Source organism: Lissotriton vulgaris, chromosome 5 (genome assembly GCF_964263255.1).
Source record: "Lissotriton vulgaris chromosome 5, aLisVul1.2, whole genome shotgun sequence".
In the NCBI taxonomy this organism is placed as follows: Eukaryota; Metazoa; Chordata; class Amphibia; order Caudata; family Salamandridae; genus Lissotriton; species Lissotriton vulgaris.
In genome coordinates this window covers 498,733,507-498,761,417 of record NC_141693.1, presented here as the reverse complement: position 1 = coordinate 498,761,417, position 27,911 = coordinate 498,733,507, and the positions used below count along the sequence as shown (strand labels likewise).

At 42.1% G+C, this 27,911-nt stretch overlaps 1 protein-coding gene across 1 annotated transcript in view; it reads right to left on the bottom strand.

Annotated features, from left to right (window-relative positions):
- Nucleotides 1–27,911, bottom strand: part of PCDH15 (protocadherin related 15) — a 2,701,201-nt gene that overhangs the window by 303,209 nt on the left and 2,370,081 nt on the right. The window contains exon 27 of the mRNA XM_086921939.1: nt 14,684–14,899. Coding sequence (XP_086778065.1) covers nt 14,684–14,899 — 216 coding nt within the window. The remainder of the gene's footprint in view (nt 1–14,683; nt 14,900–27,911) is intronic.

Sequence of the window (27,911 nt, the reverse complement as noted above, 5' to 3'; positions counted from 1 at the left end):
CTATGCCTACCCACGCAAGTGAGATACCATTTTTCTCGGTAGACCTGGGGGAACGCTGGGTGGGTGGAAATTTGTTGATCCACGCCGATTCCGGAACTTTCCACCACAGAAATGTGAGGAAAATGCGTTTTTTTTTCCAATTTCTTAGCTTTGCAAGGGATTCTGGGTAAGAGAACCTGGGGGTAGGCAGTCGAGTCACCCCATCCTGAATTCCCCTGGGTGTCTACTTTTCAAAAATATATAGGTTTGCTAGGTTTCCCTGGGTGCCGGCAGAGCTAGGGTTCAAAAACAAAAGATAATCTCTTTGCCCAAAAGGGCCACAATTTCACAGAAAAATTGAGTTGTGACCACGTTGCGTTTTGCGCTGTTTCCTGTCGCAGCCACTATGCCTACCCACGCAAGTGAGATACCATTTTTTTCGGGAGACCTGGGGGAACGCTGGGTGGGTGGAAATTTGTTGATCCACGCAGATTCCGGAACTTTCCACCACAGAAATGTGAGGAAAATGTGGTTTTTTTCCAATTTCTTAGCTTTGCAAGGGATTCTGGGTAAGAGAACCTGGGGGTAGGCAGTCGAGTCACCCCATCCTGAATTCCCCTGGGTGTCTACTTTTCAAAAATATATAGGTTTGCTAGGTTTCCCTGGGTGCCGGCAGAGCTAGGGTTCAAAAACAAAAGGTAGTCTCTTTGCCCAAAAAGGCCACAATTTCACAGAAAAATTGAATTGTGACCACGTTGCGTTTTGCGCTGTTTCCTGTCGCCGCCACTATGCCTACCCACGCAAGTGAGATACCATTTTTCTCGGGAGACCTGGGGGAACGCTGGGTCGGTGGAAATTTGTTGATCCACGTAGATTCCGGAACTTTCCACCACAGAAATGTGAGGAAAATGTGTTTTTTTTCCAATTTCTTAGCTTTGCAAGGGATTCTGGGTAAGAGAACCTGGGGGTAGGCAGTCGAGTCACCCCATCCTGAATTCCCCTGGGTGTTTACTTTTCAAAAATATATAGGTTTGCTAGGTTTCCCTGGGTGCCGGCAGAGCTAGGGTTCAAAAACAAAAGGTAGTCTCTTTGCCCAAAAAGGCCACAATTTCACAGAAAAATTGAGTTGTGACCACGTTGCGTTTTGCGCTGTTTCCTGTCGCAGCCACTATGCCTACCCACGCAAGTGAGATACCATTTTTCTCGGGAGTCCTGGGGGAACGCTGGGTGGGTGGAAATTTGTTGATCCACGCAGATTCCGGAACTTTCCACCACAGAAATGTGAGGAAAATGTGTTTTTTTTCCGATTTCTTAGCTTTGCAAGGGATTCTGGGTAAGAGAACCTGGGGGTAGGCAGTCGAGTCACCCCATCCTGAATTCCCCTTGCTGTCTACTTTTCAAAAATATATAGGTTTGCTAGGTTTCCCTGGGTGCCGGCAGAGCTAGGGTTCAAAAACAAAAGGTAGTCTCTTTGCCCAAAAAGGCCACAATTTCACAGAAAAATTGAGTTGTGACCACGTTGCGTTTTGCGCTGTTTCCTGTCGCAGCCACTATGCCTACTCACGCAAGTGAGATACCATTTTTCTCGGGAGACCTGGGGGAACGCTGGGTGGGGGGAAATTTGTTGATCCACGCAGATTCCGGAACTTTCCACCACAGAAATGTGAGGAAAATGTGTTTTTTTTTCCAATTTCTTAGCTTTGCAAGGGATTCTGGGTAAGAGAACCTGGGGGTAGGCAGTCGAGTCACCCCATCCTGAATTCCCTTGGGTGTCTACTTTTCAAAAATATATAGGTTTGCTAGGTTTCCCTGGGTGCCGGCAGAGCTAGGGTTCAAAAACAAAAGGTAGTCTCTTTGCCCAAAAAGGCCACAATTTCACAGAAAAATTGAGTTGTGACCACGTTGCGTTTTGCACTGTTTCCTGTCGCAGCCACTATGCCTACCCACGCAAGTGAGATACCATTTTTCTCGGTAGACCTGGGGGAACGCTGGGTGGGTGGAAATTTGTTGATCCACGCCGATTCCGGAACTTTCCACCACAGAAATGTGAGGAAAATGCGTTTTTTTTCCAATTTCTTAGCTTTGCAAGGGATTCTGGGTAAGAGAACCTGGGGGTAGGCAGTTGAGTCACCCCATCCTGAATTCCCCTGGGTGTCTACTTTTCAAAAATATATAGGTTTGCTAGGTTTCCCTGGGTGCCGGCAGAGCTAGGGTTCAAAAACAAAAGATAATCTCTTTGCCCAAAAGGGCCACAATTTCACAGAAAAATTGAGTTGTGACCACGTTGCGTTTTGCGCTGTTTCCTGTCGCAGCCACTATGCCTACCCACGCAAGTGAGATACCATTTTTTTCGGGAGACCTGGGGGAACGCTGGGTGGGTGGAAATTTGTTGATCCACGCAGATTCCGGAACTTTCTACCACAGAAATATGAGGAAAATGTGGTTTTTTTCCAATTTCTTAGCTTTGCAAGGGATTCTGGGTAAGAGAACCTGGGGGTAGGCAGTCGAGTCACCCCATCCTGAATTCCCCTGGGTGTCTACTTTTCAAAAATATATAGGTTTGCTAGGTTTCCCTGGGTGCCGGCAGAGCTAGGGTTCAAAAACAAAAGGTAGTCTCTATGCCCAAAAAGGCCACAATTTCACAGAAAAATTGAGTTGTGACCACGTTGCGTTTTGCGCTGTTTCCTGTCGCAGCCACTATGCCTACCCACGCAAGTGAGATACCATTTTTCTCGGGAGACCTGGGGGAACGCTGGGTGGGTGGAAATTTGTTGATCCACGCAGATTCCGGAACTTTCCACCACAGAAATGTGAGGAAAATGTTTTTTTTTCCAATTTCTTAGCTTTGCAAGGGATTCTGGGTAAGAGAACCTGGGGGTAGGCAGTCGACTCACCCCATCCTGAATTCCCCTGGGTGTCTACTTTTCAAAAATATATAGGTTTGCTAGGTTTCCCTGGGTGCCGGCAGAGCTGGGGTTCAAAAACAAAAGGTAGTCTCTTTGCCCAAAAAGGCCACAATTTCACAGAAAAATTGAGTTGTGACCACGTTGCGTTTTGCGCTGTTTCCTGTCGCAGCCACTATGCCTACCCACGCAAGTGAGTTACCATTTTTCTCGGGAGATCTGGGGGAACGCTGGGTGGGTGGAAATCTGGTGATCCACGCAGATTCCAGAACTTTCCACCACAGAAATGTAAGGAAAATGTGTTTTTTTTTCCAATTTCTTAGCTTTGCAAGGGATTCTGGGTAAGAGAACCTGGGGGTAGGCAGTCGAGTCACCCCATCCTGAATTCCCCTGTGTGTCTAGTTTTCAATAATGTATAGGTTTGCTAGGTTTCCCTATGTGCTGGCAGAGCTAGGACTCAAAAACAAAAGGTAGTCTCTTTGTCCAAATAGCACAAGATTTCACTGGGAAATTGAGGTGCAACCGCGTTGCGTTTTGCGCTGTTTCGTGTTGCAGCCACTATGCCTACCCACGCAAGTGAGGTATCATTTTTCTCAGGAGACCTGGGGGAACGCTGGGTGGGTGGAAATTTGTTAATCCACGCAGATTCCAGACCTTTCCACCACAGAAATGTGAGGAAAATGTGTTTTTTTTGTCATAATTTTAGCTTTGCAAGGGATTCTGGGTGACAAAACCTGGGGGTAGGCAGACGAGTCACCCCATCCTGAATTCCCCTGGGTGTCTAGTGTTCAAAAATGTATAGGTTTGCTAGGTTTCCCTATGTGCTGGCAGAGCTAGGACTCAAAAACAAAAGGTAGTCTCTTTGTCCAAATAGCACAAGATTTCACTGGGAAATTGAAGTGCAACCACGTTGCATTTTGAGCTGTTTCGTGTCGCAGCCACTATGCCTACCCACGCAAGTGAGGTACCATTTTTCTCGGGAGACCTGGAGGAACGCTGGGTGGGTGGAAGTTTGTTGATCCACGCAGATTCCAGAACTTTACACTACAGAAATGTGAGGAAAATGTTTTTTTTTTGTCAAATTCTAAACTTTGCAAGGGATTCTGGGTAACAAAGCCTGGTGGTAGGCAGTCGAGTCACCCCATCCTGAATTTCCCAGGGTGTCTACTTTCCAAAAATGTATAGGTTTGCTAGGTTTCCCTAGGTGCCGGCAGAGCTAGGGTGCAAAAACTACAGGTAGGCACTTTGCCATAAAAGGGTCAATTTGTAACTGCAAAATTGAGGTGTGACCACGTTGCATTTTGCGCCGTTTCCTATCGCAGGCACAAGGCCGACCCACACAAGTGAGGTACCGTTTTTATCGGGAGACTTCGGGTAATTCAGATTTGTAAATCAACTGTTATTACCAAATGAGCTTTCTAGCATTTCTCCCTTTCAATGACAGACATTGTGTAAAAAAAAAATGTTTTTGAAAAATGACCAATAATTCTCAAGCTAGTATGGGTATTCCCAATTTTGAAAATGTGCAATTATATACTGTTTCTGAACTCTATATTTTGTACCCAAATCAGAAATACATAGGTGTCTTTCATACAGATTTTTCCATGTATACATTTTCTAAGACAAAGTGCTCTATACCCAGTAAAAGAAAAAAACCATTGCAAGTTGCTGCTCAGTTTTTGGATCTGGGTTCGTTGGGTTCTTGGTGAAACTACAAGTCCTATATATCCCCACAACCAGGAAGGTCTAACGGATGTAACAGTATATTGCTTTCCAAGAGCTGTCAAGATTAGAAAAAGTTATAGGTGAAAACGTTGAGACAAAAGGCTGTTTTTTTTAACAAATTTTCTATTATTCCAAGATTTAACTGTTACTTTCGATAAAGAATCCTTCATGGATTTAGACAAATGACCCCTTTCTGAATTCAGAATTTTGTTTACTTTCCGAAAATGTACAGCTTTCTAGGATCCATTATTGCTTTCAAACTCTTTTCTACCATTAATTGGAAGGAGGTGGAAAGCTCTAAAAATAGCAAAAATAGGCTATGTCCCAGAAAAATGCCAAAACTGTGTGAAAAATGTTGGTTCCCTGACAAAAGACTGTCATTCCCTGAAAGCTGAGAAAACGGAGATTTCAGCCCCACAAACCCTTTTTTGATACCATTTTCAGGGAAAAACCCAGAGGCTTTTATTTGCAGCCCGTTTTTCCCACTTTTCTGAAAAAAACAAAAAAATCACTATATTTTGGTTAATTTCTGGGACCCCTCCAAGGGAATCCACAAACCCTGGGCGCCTTTGGAATCCACATGATGTTGGAAGAAAAGGACGCAAATTTGGCGTGGATAGCTTATGTGGTCAAAAAGTTACAGGGGCCTAAGCGCGCACTACCCCAAATAGCCAAAAAAGGGCTCAGCACAGGAGGGGAAAAGGCCCAGCAGCGAAGGGGTTAATACTAAACTTCAACCTGTCTTCTTTTGGGGGTGTGGCATATAACATAGAACTGTCATTAGGAGAAATATGATGCTTCAGAGACCAACAAATCTATCTAGATGAACATTAAGCCAGAACACTGAAAGACGTGTCTTTTAAATACAAAAAAATACTAGCAATTTCATTTCTTAATTTCTTTGTTGAGGACCTCTTCCAAGACAAAAGCCTCCATGAGGCAATGTTGGCAGAGTGGCACTAGATTATGTTCTCCATTCTTCCAGTCATTCCATGCAATTTGTTTTGCTTACTCTTTTATTTATAAATCACTCATTTGTGTAGTTTTCCAACCAAACATATTGTTGAAATAATTGAATGAAACTCTTATCATTGCTGTTTGAATTCAAGAGGAATAACATGCCCTAGTTTCTCTACCGTGAGCAGAAACTGTATTGCTCGAATATAGAAAACAACTTTTGCACCGTTTTTCTGTTTTTGCATAGCAGAAATAAAATATGCAGTTCTCAAATGTTTTCCTGCACAAGTTTCCAAGGTTCTTTTATTATAAAGGAAAAGTTTTGTGAACATCACACACTTTTTAAATCATATTAGAAATTCAAAAATGTGGGGCAAATCTACTCTAGGGTTCCCATTCTGACTTCCCTATTAACCTTGTTGGAAGATGCCAGACCGAATTAACAATTTCGAATGGTATCTCCCAGTGACAAAATGGAGAGCACGGAATAAGGAATAACCTGCCAGACCTGAGCTAACAATTATTTGATTATGGATTTCCAGAATTCAATGGAATGCAATGATGATATTTACTACCTGCCATTAGAAGATGGCAAATATCTGTACAGGGACAGTGCAAGTCTGGGAGTTATAGAACATCTGGGGCTGTGTAGGGGTTTGTCCTATTTGGTGGTATATTGGACTGGTGGGATGAGTGGGAGCTGGGCCTTTTTCTACAGCACCAGCGGTAATGCCGGTGCAATGTTTCCATTTCCCTTATTTATGTGTTCGGGAACTCAGAGGTACTTGTAGTTGCCCAGAGCAGCATTACACTTGAGGATACTGTGCTTGGCAATTCATAAAGGATATGTAAATATAACTGTGCATGAGAAATTCACCTCAAAACAAATCACTTTTAGTGAGATAATTCTCCCAAAGAAATGTGATTTAATTTTCTACCAAAACATTTTTATTTGAAAAAATCACAATTAGAGCTTGGGCAAAGATAGTAAATAGTGGAAACTGTGGCTTAAGTATGAAGTTTGAAAAGCTATTACAAGTAATTGTCATTTGGCACTCTCACTTTAAGCAGCATGTCCCAGAACGCTTGCACAATCATGGTAACATTATGGACAATATTTTTTGCCTGATACAGCCTTCTTTATCCGCATACACCCCATTTCCCCAAAGGAGCCAGTGTTGTCGGGCAGAACACAGGCTTCCATAGGAGTCAATGGGACTCCTAACGAACAGTGTTTGGTCGCATCGTATTTGGTTAGGCAGAACAGCCAACCGAAAGTCTGTCTGCTCTGATTATGAGACGGAGACGGGCGGAAAGTGTCCCCATGACATCATAATCAGCCCCTGTGTGTGTGTGTGTGTATATATACAGAAATTGAGTTAGAAGCCTACCTCCTATATTTGAAAGATAGTTGATCACCAACACAACAGTTGAGGATCTGTAAGCACCCTCAGATCTTACACGTTAATTAGACATTTATAACAAGTACATATATTTTTTACCTTCAAATAAATCATTTTAATTCAATCATTCAGTACTCTTGGTGCCAAGGTGTTTAAACAATGAATCAAACAAATCTTATAAAATGGTGACCCTTCTTAGTCTGGCTGTCAATCTGGGTTTCAACTGAAGCTGTCCTTTCCAGACACACCATAATAGACTGTCTCAGTTTTGATTTATCTCATAAAATATCTTGGTTTAATTATATTTGGTTTTCTTTTTGTGATCTTGGCTGCCCTTGTCTGTTTTGTTAAGCCACATGGAATTGTCAAGTCAAATGTTGTAAGGATTAAAATGGCTTTTTTTTTAAAGCATCAGTTAGCCTTGAGAGAAGAGGCTGAACTTTATAAACCATTGGTTAGATCCTTTATTCTTTTAAAATCCGTGTCCACAATTGAGACTTATTAGCTGTTTATTAAAGTCGCCATAGTTTTCTGCTTACAAGGTTCAGTATAAACCTGTTATACTTTTCCTGATTGTTTCTAAATGTTAGTCATATTCTCCCCCTTTAGTCCTTGTTATCTTGATTCTTCCTCTTCCCAAGACACGTTGATTTTTATTATGTTCTTTAAATGTTATACTCAACTGCACAAGCATTATCTTATACTGGTATTCAAGCACTTCGTTTTAAGGCATACCAGACAGGCCTTAATTGATCTGTATATGTTAGCAGACCTGTAACTCTGTAGGTCACTTTCTAGTTTTTTGTCAGGTGCTATCAATGTTAAACAATTCATGTCACCATTTTTCCCAACTTTTTATTCCAGTGTAAGTTTGTAATTTTTCTTGTTGTTTTTTCTACACTGTTCTGAATAAATATTGTTAACCTATACTTTTTGTAATCGATTCTTGAATGCTTTTCTTTTATAGTTTTAAGAATTGAAAACCAAAGGATGATTTTATGATCAGGATGATTATGTATCCAATAGTGTTCTCTTCTTGCCAAAATATTCTCTACAACCCCTCCTCTCTCTTATGACTTCACTTGTTCCAAAATCCAAACTCTTATTTGGCCTAGTGTCGGTATAAGGTTTTTAGTTTTTGACAGAAAGAATGGCGCTCGAGCTAAATATGCACCTGTTAGTTAAGCTATGTGAATGTACGGTGCCACCAGGTCGAGGGAGAAACACCTTGAAACCCCTGAAGATATGTGAGTCTAGAAACCCACAAATTCAAATGAAAAACAAAGTCCCGGGCCCACGTAATTGGTATCAATAAGCGGTTCTGCAAGGTTTCGTATTCAAACAGAATCTGTAGTTCAAACCAGATGAATCGTTTCACGTGTGTTTAATGAATGAAATAGTGCAAAAGCAACCAGCTGACACGTGGTTTGTCACATGAGGGAGTGGTCCCTTGAATTCTTCAGCTGGCTTGGAGTTATCACCAGCTTGCTGTTAAACTCATCCTACATTGCAGCTCTCTCACCCCTGAAGAAGTCACAGGATCACTCCCTCATGTGACAAAACACGTGTCGGCTGGTTGCTTTTGCATTATTTCATTCAATAAACACACATGAAACTATTCATCTGGTGTGGACCACGGATTCTGTTTGAATACGAAACCTTGCAGAACCGCATATTGATAACAACTATGTGTGCCCGGGACTTTGTTTTTCTTATTTGGCTTATACTGTGATCTAACTCCTTCTAATGTATGAAAACTGATGATTTGTGATTTTTTTGCTCCTTATGGTATTCTTGTTTTCTCCGATCTTAGGGGCTGATTCACAAAGGGCCTCCACACTCCGACACTCGGGGAGGACTCTCCACAATCAGAATTCTCATTGTGGACATTCTGCCCTGAGTGTGGAGACTCACCCACAAATGTGGAGTCTCTGCCATAAGTGCAGAGTTACTTTGTGAATCAGTCCCTTAGTCTTTGCCTTTCAAGATGTTTTACCAATGTTAACTTTCCACAATGTCATTTAACCCCTTCCCTTCTCGGCACATTCCCCTGCTGTGCTGGGGGGAGGGGGGCGCGTGCAGCACTCCCATGCTCATGACGAGCTCAGCTCGTCATGAGCTACAGTGCTCCTGTGCTCATGACGAGCTCAGCTCGTCGCGGCCGCACCGTTTCTTTAGAACGCTCAGCACAGCAGGGGAATTAGCCCAGCGTGGGAGCATTCTAAAGGCCATGACGAGCTGAGCTCGTCATGAGCACCGGAGCACTGTAGCTCATGACGAGCTGAGCTCGTCATGAGAATGCAAGGGGTTAATAGCATAAACACATGTTGTTGTGTCACCATTTGCTATATAGTTTATTTCTTCCATATGTTTTATACCTATTGCAAATGTTTCTAAAAAGTAAATAATTAACTAAAGCTTTGCAAGGTCACTAAGGGAAAATCTATTGGCTTTTCCAGGTCTGGATTTCTTATACCCTCCATAAACAGAATGTATACTGCAGACCTGCCAACTGCAATATCAAATACACAGTTGGAGCAGTGATTGGGCTTTGGAGGGGCAGGGGCCCCGTTCCAAGAAGTACCTAAGAGGCACGATTGCCCCCCTACCCTCAAAACCACCTCCTCCTCCCCCAAAAAACTTTCTGAAGCTGGTGCCAATGTCCTGGGGTGTTTTCACACCAATTAATGGATATTGACCATTCAAAACCTCAGAAAACAAACTGAAAATCCACAGTTTGCTGTGGTTTTCAGCTTGTTTTCCTTGCCACCATGTCATATCTGCTCCTCACCGTGTTACCATATGAATTAAGCCAATATAATGTGTCACACAGTGGCACCATGTGCGATGACATGTCTGGTACTGTGTAGGTCTCACATGAACACAAATGTAAGTTACATCAAAGTATGCTTCAAATGAACAATAAAGCAGCCGGAACTTCAATTGATTCGTTTTGTTAAAAAGATGTCTAAAAACCTATCTATATGCTGATTTTTATTTTTATTAAAACAGCATACTGAGCACCTGCATGTACATTGAAAGGGAAAAACTCCTTTTAGTGTAACATTACAATATTTGTAGGAGCTGCTGAGGTGAAAAATGTAAATGTGATTCAAAACTACATTTAGTGTTTGAATTGCGTTTGACATTTAGAAATACAAATAAGTTACCAAATCATAAATATAGGTGTTATAGTGTTTTAGCTCTCACTGTAATCCATGCAGAGGTTGGGCATTGTTGAAATAATGTTATAGCAATGAATGGAGTCTCATAAGGAATGTTAGATGCAAGCATAACAGGAAGTTCAGCTACTGCATCTTTAGCTCCTCTCATCCTATTAATTCTTTTGTGGAGTGTGTGAAAGAATATTCTGTCCTATTGTAAGCATAATATGTTCAGATACTGCTGTGGTTTGATTGATGTATAAAACACAATAGTGTCTGAGTAAAACATGGCCACTATCAAAAGATGTCTGTTGAAATGACAATCCCCCACTTCTCAGCACACAGATGCCACCCAATGCTACACAGTTTTAGTTTTGAATCCTCCTACACTGTCTCTGAGTAACAAAACTGATGCTGTGGTCTGTCGTTGCAGGAAAAATGTTCATGCACTTCAACAAGTGTCTATGTGTAAGACACAGATCAAAAGAGGATGGAAGAGTGAAGAACGTAAGACAGACATGAAGGGATGTGGTATGCGTCTCCCCAGTGGATCATTATTAAGATAATACTCTCCTGACAATGCTGCTGACAATTCTACACCGCCTCTACAAGACAACTTTTACTAATACAGCCATTCCTATAGACAATCATTTCAGTGCCTGCATACTTCAACGGGATAAGAAAGTGGGGAACCCCACTATACCATTGGAGGCTTGGGCAGTGAAGTCAATGATAAGTAAAAAGTGCCTACAAGGTATTTTGTTTAAAGATTCTGGCTCTGATAAAATGTGTACGTAATTACTTGGAGGTTCAATCCAAATTGGTCTTGAACCCTTGAACAATCAATGCATATGTCAAGTTATAGGAAACATAAATATTCAATGAATGAAAAGATAATATCAAAGACACAGGAATATCTTTTTTTTTAAAGTACAATATGTTTACAGATAAAATTCAAAAGGGTACAGTCAAATACAATCAATGTCGCAAAACACCATGAGAGAGGATGTGAACATCTACCTACTCATCACAAATGTATACATCTATTCCAAAGAAATCAGAAAGGTAACAAAAATGAAAATCAAGAAGAAGATACTTCAAAACAATGAATGCTTGGGAAATAGATGGAGAAGTCGACGTTTCGGTCTGTTGTGGGGTAATCGTCTGTCAGATCATCTTCAGGACGTACAGTCAATTGCATATACAGACCCTTTGCAGCGGTCCAATAATCAAGTAGGACCAAGTCAAGTCTTGATTTTAAGCGGATTCTCCCAAAGGGGATCACTGTTGAAATGTTATCTCGAGTTTTAGATATCTTGTCGCTGCATATTTTAAAAGCGTCAGTCACTACGCGTTATTTAACCAAACAAGTGAGCTAAAGGATTATGCTCGGACCAAAGAGTTTAAAATAATCTCAATGACGGGTCGAACCTTGAAGTCCAGTGGATGCAAAGCACTTCAACAGCAGCTGAGATACTTCTGTTTGGCACGGGCATATTCCACCATCTGCTCTCAAACCATAGCCCACATGCACTCTTTTTACTCTGACCAGTGACCCCCCAAATCCTTTTTGGCATATGTAAAAATTATTCCTGATTCTAACGTCTACACTGAATCTGCATATGTGACCTGGCATGCAGCATTTTCTGAGGAGATTGAGGAGGTATTTACTACTAAAGATCTAATAAAGGACACCAACCTGCTCATCAAAATATGGTATCTCTGCATGCCTATCTAATCCTTCTCTGACATTGGTGGTGATTCTCTCTCACTCTGTCATCCCTACCATTAATAATCTAAATCCCCTGTGGCCAACTCCACTGCCCTCATGCCCTCCAAGAATCCACAAATGAATGATGTGTACAGTGTTGTTGAGGCCATTTCAGACACCAGCAATGGACAAAAATCCACAGTCCACAAGTATAAAACAGGAATAAACTTGGAAAGAAGAGGGATGTTTTTTCAATTTATTCCAGACTTCCAATTTACTGCCTCATCAGAGGGATAACCATCTTGGAACAAAAATTAAATGATTGGTAGCACATTCCATATGAGAATTTTTACTATAGCTCAAAAAGCAAACTACAACTCGTATCTTCTTGTTATGTCAGTTTCTAATTTACCTCCTGGAAGTATCTCTAAATGTCATGATAATTCATGATGTAATGCCCTTTCATCTGAAAGGAGAATTGGTGAATACACATTTGAAATGGTCTTTCACATAATCACTGTTCATTATTGCCTTGGAATGACTACCTTAAGTGATTTAGACTTCACATCTAAGATAACCAGATAACTGGCAACGTTTTCCACCAAATTCAACAGACCTAGACTACAGCATTCATGGGCGCAAATTAAAACTATCATGTCAGATAGAAAAAAAATAATTATATTGCTGTATACCAAATTGTATTGCAATACAAAAGAGTCACGGTGTGTTATTCTGCCATGGTTTTGCCCTGAGAGGGATTTACATGACAAAGTAAAATATTGTAGCACAAATATCCTTTCAACAACAAAAATATCGACTTTATATACATAAGAGAAAGAGTACAAAAATATCATGACTAAAAATAACACCTTACTATTGGTAGGTATTTATAGTTGAATGTAATTAAAACACATACCAAATGATTGGAGGATGCTTGTAATAAGTCCAGACATACATGGGGGGTGGGGTCAGATTTATTTTTCTAAAAGCAGTCTGTCAACCACTTGAGAAAGTGTATTTATTGAGGGGTGTGAGATTTACTTTTCCAACTATGGCAAGACAAATGTATCATTTATTACAGCACAACAAAGTAACAATAGTCATTTTTTGGCTTTCCAAAACTAGTATAGAAGATGGACTATCCTTACATGGGAACTGGCTATGACATTTAAGAAGTGTTGATTTGCATATTTTTTGTTGGCAAATTTTAATATTACAAACCAACTCTGTGGAAATTTGGGCAACATATTTTGTGCTTGGCTCTGAATAGGCGCTGACGGGAACAGATGTACTAGGCTTTGGTGCACCTTTGTCATTCAGCTGTCATGACCATTGAGACGACACGCCTCAGCCCTACTTATGTAGCGGATTTCTTCCCTGCATAAAAAGCATATGCACTTAGGAAGAACTATTGGTTTTGGCAATACTTGTTTTCTATAGTCTGCCGGGAAGGACTAAATGATAAAAGTCAACGAAGCGTTACTTGGTGGTAGTTCATCTAAAACATAAGAGGGAATAAAGTGAAGAAGGGTATGAGAACAGGACCACTTCAGGGTGGAGTGAGAGCACACTTCTGTTGTTTAAAACGTACATGGGCACATTTGTGCAGTACCAATAATATTTTTGACATACTGCATAAAGATACTCTTTAAATACTCAACCCTTCAACCAGTAAGAGTACTGTGACATCCCATCAGGGCACTAGCAAAGCTTCTGAACGGCTGCAATGATGTGCATCGCGAGCCAACCTTTTGAAAGTAGGAAGGATGGGTTAAATTGTCGCTGAAAAACTACATGGCTTCCTAATGCCTTCATTTTTAAGCGTATCAGTAAAGGGTACCCTATCATGAAAGGGAGATACTGAGCATGCAACTGAGGGAAGAGTTTGACTGAGTCCTGGACACCTTTATCAAGATAATAAAATTGGATTTTATACACTTTGTTTTAATTCTTCATAAAGGAAATGAGCATTTTTAAGGTGCTTTCCTAATTCTTGTGGAACATGAAACCATGACAAAAAGCTCGCACACTAAACAAATGTATGTTTAATAACAATTTCAATTGTTTTGCCATTTCTCAGTACTTTCATGAATACCCCTTGTTATTATCCAGTGCAGTAGTAAGTGATCCTGCTATTTAGAAGTGAGGAGAGTCTGAGTTAGCCTATCTGTAATGTATACTTATGGCATACAGGAGAGACATGTCAGAAGTCACTGTGCAACGTGGTAGGTTCTCTTGCCTTAGAATGGCCTGAACCTTACGTTTGAGCTGGCATGATCATTGAAACGGAAGACACCTTACCAGATTTTTTTACTTCTTTGAATTGTGTTGGTTTTTTTCCTTTAATGATTTTATTGTAATGCAATGGTTTTAATTAACTTATTCGAATACATTCAATTTATTCATTAATTCAACAGAAGACATGAAAGGAAGGCAAGTTTTAATATCAAAATGGCTAGGGAGCATAAATCTCATAACAATTACTAATCGCACTGCCTACACAAATCAACTAATCTGACCCTGCGTTTGCTAATGTGTATGTGTGCTTGTGCTGTGCCCCCGATAACGTGCACGGGTGCAATGCGAGCCTTCGTGTGTCTCTAGGAGTGAGCACATTTTTGTGTATGATTTGTATGCCAAATGATCAATATTTTCTACTATAATATATCATTGCAGTCTGTAGATTTATGAGACAGACAGCTAAAAAAAAAATACTTCACTTCTGGAAATGTTGTGTTGCATGAATTTAAGTTTAGCTACGTCACTACTGATGATTTACGTAATATTTTTATTTTCCGAAAATGAATGTCAAATTATCTAGAAAAAAGAAAGATTACTTACAATGACTTCTGCTTTGCTGCTCAAGCCTTTTCCGTAATTGTCTGTCGCGATGGCTTCGAACTTAAAGTAGGAGCGCCTCATGTTTTTGAACAGCATTGCTGTTTTAATGATCCCAGTGTATGGCTCAATCACAAAGCCCTCTTTGCCATCTTTGATAGGTGGCACAATTAATCTGTACTGATTGCTGCTGTAGTTCCCAGAATCACGGTCAGTTGTCTGGAAGGAAACAAAATGTAAAACAAAGAAAGTAATTTATCTGTGAATCAAGATCAATGAATCCCTATGCTGCATGCAAAAATGTAATGTAAGTATACTTGGATTATAAATGTAAATACATTTCTATGTCTTAAGAGCAAAAAAAGTCGAATCCAACAACTCGACCTACTACCGTAAAATATGAAGACTGCATTCGTCATGAATCTAGCTGAAGGTTCCCTGCTTTTTTTCTGATTGGCTACTGGAGTAGTGGGAACTCCAATTCACCTTCCATTTGATGATGATTTTTCTGCTCCAGACGTCATGTGGAGCAGTAGGTTGTCTCCCCGAGTGCCCACCGTTGTGTCAAAAAGATATGGAGGCGTAGTTTGGTCAGTATGATTGAATGGGGGGTGAGCTTCAGGCTTTCCGACAATCAGGCTGCATATCATGTTTAAATACATTTTAGAACAAGCAGGGTGCATGACAGGGGCCTAAGGAGTACTAGGAGAGAAAACAATATTTGGGGAAATATTCATATAACAGAGAGAGTAAGAGTGTGTGTGCATTTTTCTGTGTGTATGTAGATATCCCTCGGGAAATCCAACTGACATCTCACAATACCCGCCTGAAACCACCTGTACCCTCCTATTTATCAGAAAATTCATTTATTAGGGGAGGTATAACACCACGAAACTCCACTTCCGCTTATCTTACAATCTTACAGGGGGCCGATATTTCGGCACTGCTGCAAAACTGGCATCCTGTAAGAAAAGTGGCCCGCGGCCACAATACCGGCCCCCACCCTTCTAGCCTACTGGGAAAATATCCGGTGCCCGCTACGGCCAGTCCGGCCCTGCTTCCAAGCTGCACTATCTGCCTGTTAGCACAGGATAGCTCTTTGCCTCAAGAAGATTTCAAGTTTTGGCCAGTATGACTCGTGGGTGGGGGGGTCACATGTGGAGTGGGTCGCGCCCGGAGGGGGGGTTAATTTAATTTTTTTCTCTCTTCTCACAAGAAGCAGCCTACCTCTCCTCTCCTAAGCCAATCACAATGCTGCAATGGCAGCGTTGTGATCCGCTAGGACGCCATGCATAAAGGCGTCTTTGGGGAGGCTGTTTTCGCCATGCAGGCTGCCTGCATCCTACATGGAGAAAACAGGAGAGTGCTCATGACTGGTTTGGTCGGCCCTGGGACCGATCAAACAGTCAGCACCCATACAATAGGGCTAGCCACGCCTCCCCGCACTGCCCACCCACCAGCCCCAACCAGGCATACCCTTCTGTTTTCTCGCTGTCCGAGAAGCAAAAATATAAAATGGTATTTATACCATTTTACGTTATTGCTTCTCACACTGTGAGAAAGCAGTGGGGCGACGTTCCAACGCCCACGTGGAGGAGCCGCCCCTGGATTTCCCACAGCCTGAAAAGGGCCCTGAAACTAACTTCTTTTTTCATTGAAAGCTACACGCATTAAAGAAACTTGTGAGTAATAAAAAACGGTAAGCTGAATTGGAAGATGTGCAAACTCAGGAGCTCGCACACAGACCTAACAAATAAATCCAAGCCTGGCGCAACATCGCAAAATAATATCAGCAGGATGAGGTCATTCAATTTTTACAAAATTATGTGCTTTTTTCTGAAATTCTAATTACTCCACCTCACAGCAAAAATGTTCCTAAACTGCTGCATAGGCTTGTTCATATTCAACTTTTAAAATGCAAATATTTCACTGACTTGGTTTCTGCTTTTCTTTTTTCCTTCATGAGCCATTTATTGCAAGAGTAGCGCCTCTTTACTATAAAATAAGTCTCTCTCAGGTTACAAATGTATCCCACGTTCCCTTTCCATGCAGACTGTGAGAAGCTTCTGAAATTTTGGAATTTGTAGCGGTCGCAATTTAGTGGTAGTATAACAAAGAAACATTTTTGTTTAAGTTTAATATATTTTTAAATAACGATAAATGTTATATATATATATATATATATATATATATATATATATATATATATATATATATATATATATATATATATATATATATATATATATATGTTTAACAATTGAACATCAAGAGCTAAGATTAACACAAAATGTTTTTAAACTAGTATATAACACCACTGGGCAATCATAAATTTAGTAAAGTAATAAACATTTTGATAAGCTATTTCTGATTTTGAAATCGTTTTGTTGGGGTGAGGGGTGCATATTATATCGTACATATTGAAGCAATGCCAATTTTTACAGCAATCCAACACAATCAACGCAAGGAGTAACAATGGTTCATTTACATTCTCAGGAAGAAAAAAAACCTACATCACAAAAGGAATTCCAGGACCAACATTCTACTGACAAACGCGCAGCTCCTCGTTTGAAGGCAGAAAACGCGACTGCTGATCTTAAATGATTTACTTCCGATCCACCAAGCCTGATTCAAATGCTCCTTGTGTTTGAAGTTCAGAAATTCGAGAGCTATTTTTGAACAGCATCAGATCTTTTATTTATGGGTCTAGTGCTATTGCCTTCATAACACTCATTTCCTTCATAAGGGTGGGGAATTCCGTGGGGATGCAGGGTGAGTGTTTTAGCCACCTCAAAGCACGCTTATTTCTATCCCTCGATCTCAATAAATAAATATGCAGTCCTATTCATTTCATATGTTATAATAACGAATTAAATGCTGGCTAAACAGTGTATTTGAAGTTCTAAATATAAGATTGAAAATAAACATGGTATTTAATAGTAGCTGTTGATTTTGGAACCGAAGGAGGGGGGGCAAGGTTCAAATCCCAGCCTCAGTGCTTGGCTCAACCTCATGTGATTCTAAACAAAACAATTAATCACCCTGGGCCCGAATCACAAAAGTAATCTGAGACAAAACCCTAATTTTCGGTACTCACAAAAGGCATTTAGTAGTAGTAAAGTACCTAAAAGGTGCCTTAAAACTTAGCTTTTTTAGCCGTAAATGTGCTTTTAACCACTCGCTTTCTAACAACTTGCGTGCTAGGCACCGGGAAACCCCTTTTGGGTATCTGCGCGCATTACAAACTTAATTTAATAATGATAATAATAATAAAGTAAATATGAAATAAATTTGTGTGATCCACACATGGGGGCCTATTTATGATACTGTCATCCAGTGCAGGGCAGGTAGTCATCTTGGTGCACTGTGTGAAAGGGACAGGGCAGGTGTTAGATTTGGGGGTTCCTAGTTGGCACAAATAGGGACCCTTGCGTCTAGTCAGGGTAAGGGCAGGGGCGTAGCTAGAGCTTGTAGCGCCCGGGGCTATCCTTCAAATTGCTGCCCCCTGGCGGGTGCTGGGGAAAAAGGACAGCGAGCACCTGAAAGAGGTCTGAAAAACACATAGTATCGCCGCTGATAGTCAGGTGAAGCTCACTTCTCCTCCACAGTCAGCCCGCTGCTAAGCAGAGCTCTGGAATTAGGTGTGAAAGAACTTACGTAGGACGAAACAAGCAAAAACAAATCACTTCCTGTGCTCGTCCTTGAAAAATGTACAGTAGCTTGAGGTATGTTACCTACCTATGCTTTCCAAAGCTAGAAATGGAAAAAGTGAAGAGCAGGCACCCTGTACCAGAGTACCTGCTTGTTTCTGAGAAGTGCCGGTACTCTGTAATTAAACGTACTAGTCACTCTTGAAAAGTGCTGGTGCTCTCCAATTACTCTCCAATTAAATATATTGCGCATAGCTGCCAAGGTTTCAGATTACTTATGTGTGACATTTTCAGAATTTCAATGTCATTATGGGTGACATTCAACGACTATGAGTGACACTTTCTCGCAAGCAAAATCAAGAAATGAAGACGAGGGAAACAATAATACCAGAAATTACAACCATTTGAGCAATGAGAAACTTTAAGATTATCTTAAAACTGCTGCAAAGTACCAGAAATGAAAATGCAGTTCTCCTCAACAGGTGCCAAAAGCAACACAACACCCTTCTTCTGCTTTCTCCCATGCACATACTCCTTCAAAACACTTCTTCAAAAACGCTCTCACACTTGTGGAATCTCCTCTCATCCTACACTTTACAACTGCTTGCACCGCAGATTATTCACACCGCTCGCTCCTGTGTAAAATTTCCATTCCATGATATAAAACCTTACCAGAGTGATCATTAAATCCAAACTTCTTCATGTAAACTATTGCTTTAACTGAGCAGATGGTGTCTCGTACTGAGTACCTGCACTACTTTAATTTAAAAGAAAGAGCATCTGCATTTCTCAGCACTGCTGTAATACATTTAATGGGAGAGCAGCAGCACTTCGGGGGAGCGAATAGGTACTTTAGATAATAAGTAGCAGCACTTTCTCTATGTTTCCATTTAAAGTACTGCCTATAAAATTTCATAGGTATATGTCCGTCCCCCCTCCAACCGCATGCATCACTCTATCAGCACTGATAGTCTGCAGAATCCTCTGTCGCAGCTGCCACTTCAGGTAATTGACAAGTTACAGGCTCTGGCTTGTCCCTTTTGAAAATAGTACATACAGCACAGAGCTCGTCTGAACGAACACAAGGACCCCACCATTCCAGCATCACACAAGGAGCCAGGGCAGGTGAAGAATGATTTATTTATTTACATCAAAGGCCCGCCCAGAGGGAATCTCTGCCTAGGGGCCAGGGATGGTGAGACACCAGGGGGTACAGCAGGACTTCAAAACACTTCTGCCTGGTGCCAGTGTGAGCGTGAACTCTGGCAGCGCAAATACTGAGAGGTCGCGCATAGATTGGAAGCCATCACTCAGAAGAACTCAAAATCCTCGGCGACTGTCCGGTCCTAGGGATTCTACATGCACCCTACCTTGTGCTGCCACTGCTGCCAACAAACGAGCCTTATTGAAACTTGCCTGACCACACACATCATCACAGAGCGAGAAACCAGAACTTCGTCTCAAGATGACAGAGGAAAATAGTTAACTGAAAAAAATTGAGATCAGCATTTCAGAAGCCGAAAAACGAACGGAATATGCAAGAAACGTACACTACATACCTTGTAGAGAGTCTCTTGTTTGTGTGATTTTTTAAATCTTTACAATAAATACAATTCCAAAATCAATCCTATAAATATAGCAGTTAAAAAACAGTCATGTGCAAAAAGCTAGGAGCAGCATGATACACTTCTTAAAATAAAATAGCCAGAATGGATTTGATAATAAACGGAAAGCAGACTAGTGGTGAAAAGTTTTTGTTCATAAGTTTCTTGGGTAAAATGACCAGGAGTGGAAACAAACCATGTGAAGTGCAGGTGAAAGTTTAAAGATTGTTATACTTCAGGAAAAAGCAGGTTGCTGAAAGGTAAAATTAGGGCAAAATTGGTATTCAAAATATAAATGACATCTGTAAATAAATCAATCAATCAAGGGACATCCCACCCCGGCACCACCCACGCGTGCGTATTTGTAAATCACTTGTGGCGATCAGAAAACAAATAGCCAAAGCGCCAATCAACATGTTGACTATATATTACAACCAGCTTTCTGGCGTGAGCACAATACAAACAGATTGGTAGATTAGCTGATACTGCTTTCCATCACTGATGGATGGCATCGTGCCAGTTCGAACCCTGACCGGTAATATGACTGAAATGCAACAAAACGTTTGATTGTTAATTCATCTGAACTCCTGGGCCCCTGTTTGGCCATAAACTTGGTCTGCCTCGAGGAAATTCCAGTAAGCAAGTTGTCACTGGAAGCTGATGGTTGCAATTGGGCACACAATGAACTGCTTTGTGAAAAAGAGGAGCTGAGTTGCATACATTGTGTCAGATGGCGCTAAATGTTTATTGTACCTAGCATGGTGCCGAAGTTTTGGTTGGACCTCAGGGCAAGTGGTAACGAGGCAAGGGCCTCTCCTTCCCGATTCTCGGATGCCACTCCCATCCAGTGGTGCCAGAGGATTGCCATGTCTATCACTGCTTCACCCCTGTACACCTGGCAGAGTTAACTGCACGTCATCTCCTCAGCAACCAAGTTCAAGCAGTTTATACACACTTGGCCTGCAGTCTTGATCTAAAACGGTCTCAGCTGTGTCAATTATACTTGCAGAAAAATCATTGATAAATTGCATGATGGATGATGTACAATTTGTGCAGCAAATTAGTGCAGCATCACTAATACGAATTAAAAGTGTTATTTGTTGGCCACTTCGACTCATTAGAGTGCAATCTGTTTCAAGAGTCACAATTCAAGTAAGTGGTTACTATCCGAATTGGTGCCATTTTTGTGGACTAAACACCAAAATAGTGTGACAGCAAACGATGCCACATTTTTAACACATAAACTGGCAGCACTCTTTTCCCAATTTATGTACTCTCGCTCCTGGGGAAGCAGCTGCATCATAGGACTTGTTTAGGTTTCTTTTGTAACCAGTAGAAGTGCACTCAATTTTTTTGCCAGGACTATGTCATTCAACGTCCAAAAACTGGTAAAAAATAGATACGGAAACAAACTTTTGCAACCAGCTAAAAGAAATTCCCACCACGCTGAACTGAACCCTCACAGGTGATACGCCGTGCTATATTACTTTAATAGTAAAGCGCAGCTTATTCTGGGGCGTTTTATGTTTTGAACACATCTTGCTCTATCACTAAGCATTTCCGTGACTCTAGACTCGCGGGCGCTCTGTTTACTTAAGTCCTCTTCATATAATTTCACACACAAACTAATGAATTGTCAAATACACGAGCCTGGAGAGCAGTGAGCAGAGCTACAGGGCAGGCTCAGTGTTTCTCGGACTGTTAGTTTTAAAAATATGTATTAATACCTTAGTGAGCCACGCAGCGGCCTCTCTGATGCCAGTCTGTGACCGCTCTTCTCCAAACAGGTCCGGTCGCAGAGCAGCATGATTAGGCACCGTGACCAATTTGGAACATGCAGCCGTGCGAGCAGTGAGAGGATGCCACTTTACCTACAGAAACAAATCGTAACTACAGCCCGCTCGCACTAGGGGACTGCCTGGCTCAATAGTAACTGAACTTCCTGTCACCGTCCTGATGCCATGTCACGTGAACGCAGCTAACACTCGGCTGCGCATAATGACTTCTGTGCAGTCAGTTCAGCCCATGGCCAAATAAATTATAAAGGCCAGTGCCGCACAGCCGCCGCCCGTAAAATCGTGCCGCCTGGGGCGGACCGCTCCCCCGCCCCCTCTAGCTACGCTGGTGGGTAAGGGGGTACACCCCTAAAATAACCCCTGCTGCCCCCCTTGGTAGCTTGGTACGCGCAGACAGGCTTATCTCAGAGGCAGTCTGTAAAGCATTTGTGAACACATACAGTAGTCAAGTGACAACACTACAGATGGACACCACACAAGTTGCATATTAAAAATAAGTATATTTTATATAGATTTAACACAAGACCACAAACGACAAAAATCCACAATACTGTTCTTAAAATGGTAGAATGAGCTTAGTTCTCTTTAGATCTTAAAATGCAACACTTTGAGTCAATGTACCTTAAAATGCGTAATGCAATACAGTGAAAGGGTTGCAGGGAAGGTGATGCATCGGTTCCTTACACACAAGAACGGTGATGCTTCGGTTCCCTACTGTTGTGTAGGGGACGGTAATGCGTTGCTTCTTCGCTGCGAGGGCAGGCGAGGCATTGGTTTCTTACTGCGCTTCTGTTGTGATGCGGCACGCAACGCGTGATGCGATGAAGATCTGGTGCAAAGATATAAAAATGTTGTCTTCTTCTTGGTGCGATATGATGCGGACCGCGACAGGCCCTGCATCTGCTATGATGTTGATCCTCTTCTCTGGTGATGCCCGATGCTTTGACAACGATGCGAGCCGTGACAGGCCCTGCAACACGCTTCCCGGTGATGCGGTGGCATCTGCTGCGACGTCAATCCTCTTCTCCAGCAATGCGAGGTGCTTCGGTGGCCCTGAGATGACTCCGCCATTCTTGGGGGCCACAACAGGCCCAACAGCACACTTCCCGTTGATGCAGGGGCATCTGCGGTGACGTTGATCCTCTTCTCCGGGGATGCGAGGCGCTCTCGTGTAGTGAAGCAACAGCGGCAGTTCTGCATAACAATTCTTGCTCATGAGTTGTGCTTCCTGCTCCTTGCGATACGCAGTTCCTCAAAAAGGCCAGCATAGCTGCAGGCAGCACCGTATCCTCTTCCTGCTTTAACATCCTTCGCATGCTCAGAAAAACATTTCGCTGGATCCCCTCCGAAACAAGGAAAACAGTCACCCACGCTCTAGTCACGAGCCGACTGGACTACGGAAACACCCTCTACGCAGGTACCACCGCTAAACTCCAGAAGAAACTACAACGAATCCAAAACGCCTCAGCCAGGCTCATATTAGACATCCCACGCAACGAACACATCTCTGGTCACCTTAAAGACCTCCACTGGCTACCCGTCAATAAGAGGATTACTTTCCGACTGCTTACCCACGCACACAAATCACTCTACGACATCGGACCAGATTGCCTCAACTCTCGACTGTCCTTCTACACCCCCTCCCGCCAACTTCGCTCTTCCAGCCAAGCATTCACCACTGTCCCTCGCATCAACAAAACCACCATGGGAGGCAGATCCTTCTCATACCTGGCTGCCAAAACATGGAACTCACTCCCCGCTTACCTTCGCCTCACCCAGAATCACCTAGCGTTCAGAAAGCAACTTAAAACGTGGATATTTGACAAATAATCCTCCTCCCCTCCCTAAGCGCCTTGAAACCCTCTGGGTATGTAGTGCGCTATATAAATTTTATGACTTGACTTGACTTGACTTCCAAAGAACTCTTGGGGAGCTGGTGGGTGAAGCCTATTGTCCCTGAGACTTCAGCTGAAGGCAAGCTCCTTTCTCAAACCCTTGGAGATACTTACAAGTTGATGAAAGTCCACACAAAGTTCCTCTCTCCTTTCTTTGGCAGTCAGGCGACCGCTGCTGGCCAATTCCCCAAGCAACACTCCAGCTTAGGGATAGTCCCTCCTCAGTCTCTCTGGTTTTGCTCCACAGCAAAGCTTTCTTCTTGCTGTCCAAAAGTGATTTAAAGTTCTGGGATCTGGGTCCCCTCTTTTAAACACAGTTCCTCTTTGTTCTCTGAAGGCAGAGATGCCTTTACCTTGTCCAAACCAGTTCTAGTCAGTCCTGGAGCACTCTGTTTACATGACTCCTTCTTTCCTTTCACAGTGCAGGGCAGAGCCATCAGACGCACCACAGAAGGTGGAGCCAGCATTGCGGAGGGAAGGAACAGCCCTATTCAGGTCACAGGTGCAACTCCTCCCTCCCATCTAGATGCAGATCTCTCTATTTAGTACTGTGCTGACTCACCCTGTCTCCTGGAATCCCACAGCCCCTGTCACTCAAACTCCAGACAAGGAATACATAACCAGAAGAAGCAGGCTTGGATAGTTAGACAAGAAAATACTTACTTCTAAAAGTGGTATTTTCAAACACAGAATGTTAAAACCAACTTTACTAAAATATGTATTTTACCATTCTGAGTTCAGGCTTACTAAACTCGAATTTCTACCTAGTTCCCTGAATCAGTTAGGATTATAAGATGTAATAATCAAACTGCCCATTCTGGCCTATGGGGGATAGGTAGCCTTGCAATAGTGAAAAACGAAAATGGCTGTAACTCACTATTAGGACATGCCACACACATCAGGGCTTGTCCTACCTTATACTTACAATGCACCCTGCCCATGGGCCTACCATAGGGGTGTCTGATATGACGAAAAGGGAAGGTTGAGGGACTGGCAAGTGGGTGCACGGGCCCAGTCAACATGGCAATACCAGACTGTACACAGGCTCTGCAATGGCAGACCTAAGACACATGTTTAGAGGCTGCTTCAGTGGGTGGCCAACCAGTGATCCAAGACCACTAGCAGCATTTGGTTTACAAGCCCTGGGCACACTCAGTGCACTGTACTAGGGTCTGACCAGTAAACCAAATCAGCCAATCATGGAATCACTAATCCATACATTAATTTACAATAGGGATAACATATGTACTTTAGCACTGATCAGCTGTGGTAAAGTGCCCAGAGTCATAATACCAACAAAAACAGGTCAGACCAAATGCAGGAGGAAGGCAAAAAGTTTAGGGATGACCCTTCAAAAAGGGCCAAGTCTAACAGCAGGATTGTGCCGTACATAAGGCAATACCAGCATTCCTGCCTTTTTCCCTGCACTAGAACCCTTTTGACAGCCTAGTGTCAACAAAGGCACCCTTGCACCACGGGGCAAAGGTGCATGCATTGCATGCACAATTGTTTTTGTGCTGGATGAGGAGGTTTAGCTATGTTACTTTTTGTCCATTCCTGAAATCTTTGTATGTGTATAAAGTTGGCTCTGGGCAATGTAATAGGAGGATCGTATTCATCTTTTCTTCTGGTAAATGTTTATATTTCCCCCGGGAGGTTGTCTGACTCTCTAGTTGAGTTTATGTTCTCTTTTGTGCAAAATATTAGCATCTTGGAAGAATGCACACAGATAATTATAGTGGGAGATCGTAATGCCAAAATCTCTAATTGTTCTACTGCGACCTTTGGAAACCTGGAGTTTAAAAAGATATGGAGTATTCGAGAGGCAATTTTGGCAGGTAATATTAGATCAGACAGGCAGGGTTTACATTTTTTTGATTGTCTGAGAACCAATGACTTGGTTGCTCTAAATGGCAGATTCCCAAAGGATTCCCGAGCCCCTTCTACTTTCCATTCCTCTCAAGGGCAATCACTAATTTATTATATTGTGGTTTACTACCAAATCTTTGGTGTCTGCACACAGTTTAAGGTATTGAGGATGGACCTGAGTGACCTGATAAAATTGTCCAAAGTGTGGTCTGTCAGCCACAGATATTCTGTGCCTAATGCTCATGACAGGAATGGTACTCTGCTGCCTGATGCTCCCTTCTGTGTGTAGGACTGCACACACATCAAGGGACAGGCTTAGGCCTTCACGCACATGCTAGGTTAGCATTGGGCTGGGGACAGAAATCCAAATAGCAGGATACCGGTTACTCGCAGTTGGGCACTCAGGGCAGGGAACACAACTGAAGACTAGGGGCCTTATTTCGAGTTTGACGGTCCATAGGACTGCCAAACCCGTGGTGGTGGTCCGGCCACCACCACACTACGGGCCCGCCTGCAGTATTATGACTGTGGTGGTCGTACATATGCAGGACAGCTGCGACCACCAGGGATCAAGCATCCCACGGTGGTCATGCAGTGGTCAGGAGCACTAATATGCAAGTGGTACCTCTGCTGCACAGTCAATAAAAAAACTATGTTTCTAAAATACCAGTAAAGTCTATGGCTCAGATGTTGTGTAAATGTCACCCCATACATAACTTTGTGGATCCCTACTGGGACCATTGGTATTGTTTCTGGCAGGGTGTGCTGTTGACTATTTTGTTGTAGACTCTCCCCATTTTTTCCTGCCAATAACCAAAAATCCCTTTGGGGGTCCCCCTTCTATTACACACACACCTCTGCTGCACTGCCAAGCAGATTAGGAGTGGCCTGTCCACCGCCCTTCTCATGGCTGTGAGTTTACTTTGAAAATGGTAGGTAGAGGCAATAAAGTAGGCCCTAACAGCATCCTCTGCTGCTCCTGGGGCGGGAGATGCATGCAAGGGGGCACATGTAGTTTCCCCTGGTTTTGCCCCACAAGTTCCTCCATGGTGTGACCACACCTTGCAGGAAGGTGCAGTCTGCACTCTGAAAACGGTGGTCTGCATGTCAGACTCTTCAATGAGGCTGACAGACCACCGCCTTAGACTGTCGCAGCACCAACCGTCAGACCAGGATTTAACGCCTAATCTGGCAGGCAGCAGCGCCACATCTTTGATGGTCCTACAGCATACGGTGCAATGCACCGCTTGCTGTAGGACCGCCAAAGCCGTAATAAGGCCCTAAGCATGGGGCATCCCGCCCAAACAAATAGTGTGTTTTGATAGTCTTTCTGGTTCCTGATATTTCTTCTTATAGAGTGTGTAGAAATAAAACATCGATGTTTCAGCCATCCTTGGTGCCAAGTATCACATAAACTGTGAAAAAAACAGGTGATTGCAACCTTATGTTGGGGATATTTTGAAAACCTTTGATTGCTTTATTTAAACTTTTATAATATTTCCTTAGGTAAATGAATGAGTTGCTTTCCCGAGTGACTCATTCAACAGATCTAGACAGTGAAACACTTGCTTTGTATCTGATAATAGTTTATATGTATATACAGCCATTCAATGGCGTCAGTGACTGATTCATCTTTGTATATCATTTGTGTCTGGATAAAAAGATTGATTTCTAAATCGGAGACACATGGCATTACTAAACTTTGTTGTCCCAGAGTCATGTAGTCAAGACACTCAAGTGAAAAATCAATTTCAAACAATGTAAAATATTTTTCAAAGGTTCCCAGAAGTGAAAGGAAACCGTTCAGAGTTATGTGATGTGTGAACAAAATGTTCTACACTAATAAAACCATTTTTGTATGTAACCTTTCAATATTTTCAGTCAAATGAAGGGCTACATTCTTTAAAGTCTGTCTTCCAGCTCATTTTCAAAGCAATCATCACACAGAGAGAAACTTGAACACAATGGACATCAGGCTTTGAAATAATCCCATTTTCATCATGCATCACAAATTCAAACTAATAAAATTGTCAAATACAATGCAGGTTATTTTGTTTTGTTGTGGACATAAGAAATTTAAGTAATGTGCCTTTTTATGGGGTAGGTACCATAATAAAGCTTTTTATTATGAAAGTTTGCAGGGTGGTAATTATTATATGGTGGCATGTATAAAGAGAGCACCATCATTACTAATGATCTGTTTGAACATGATATGTATAGGTTCCTTTGGAAAATAGCATGTTTATTGTTAGCACTGAGTTTATTCATATCTGATTCATATGTAGTTCTCACAACTTTTTCTCACAGCCATCTTGGGAAATAACTGCTGTCTCTGTACATAATGATACAAATACTATCTAGCACACAATATTTACAAAAACATGTGCAACAATTTAGCATAGGATCTGTGGGACAAA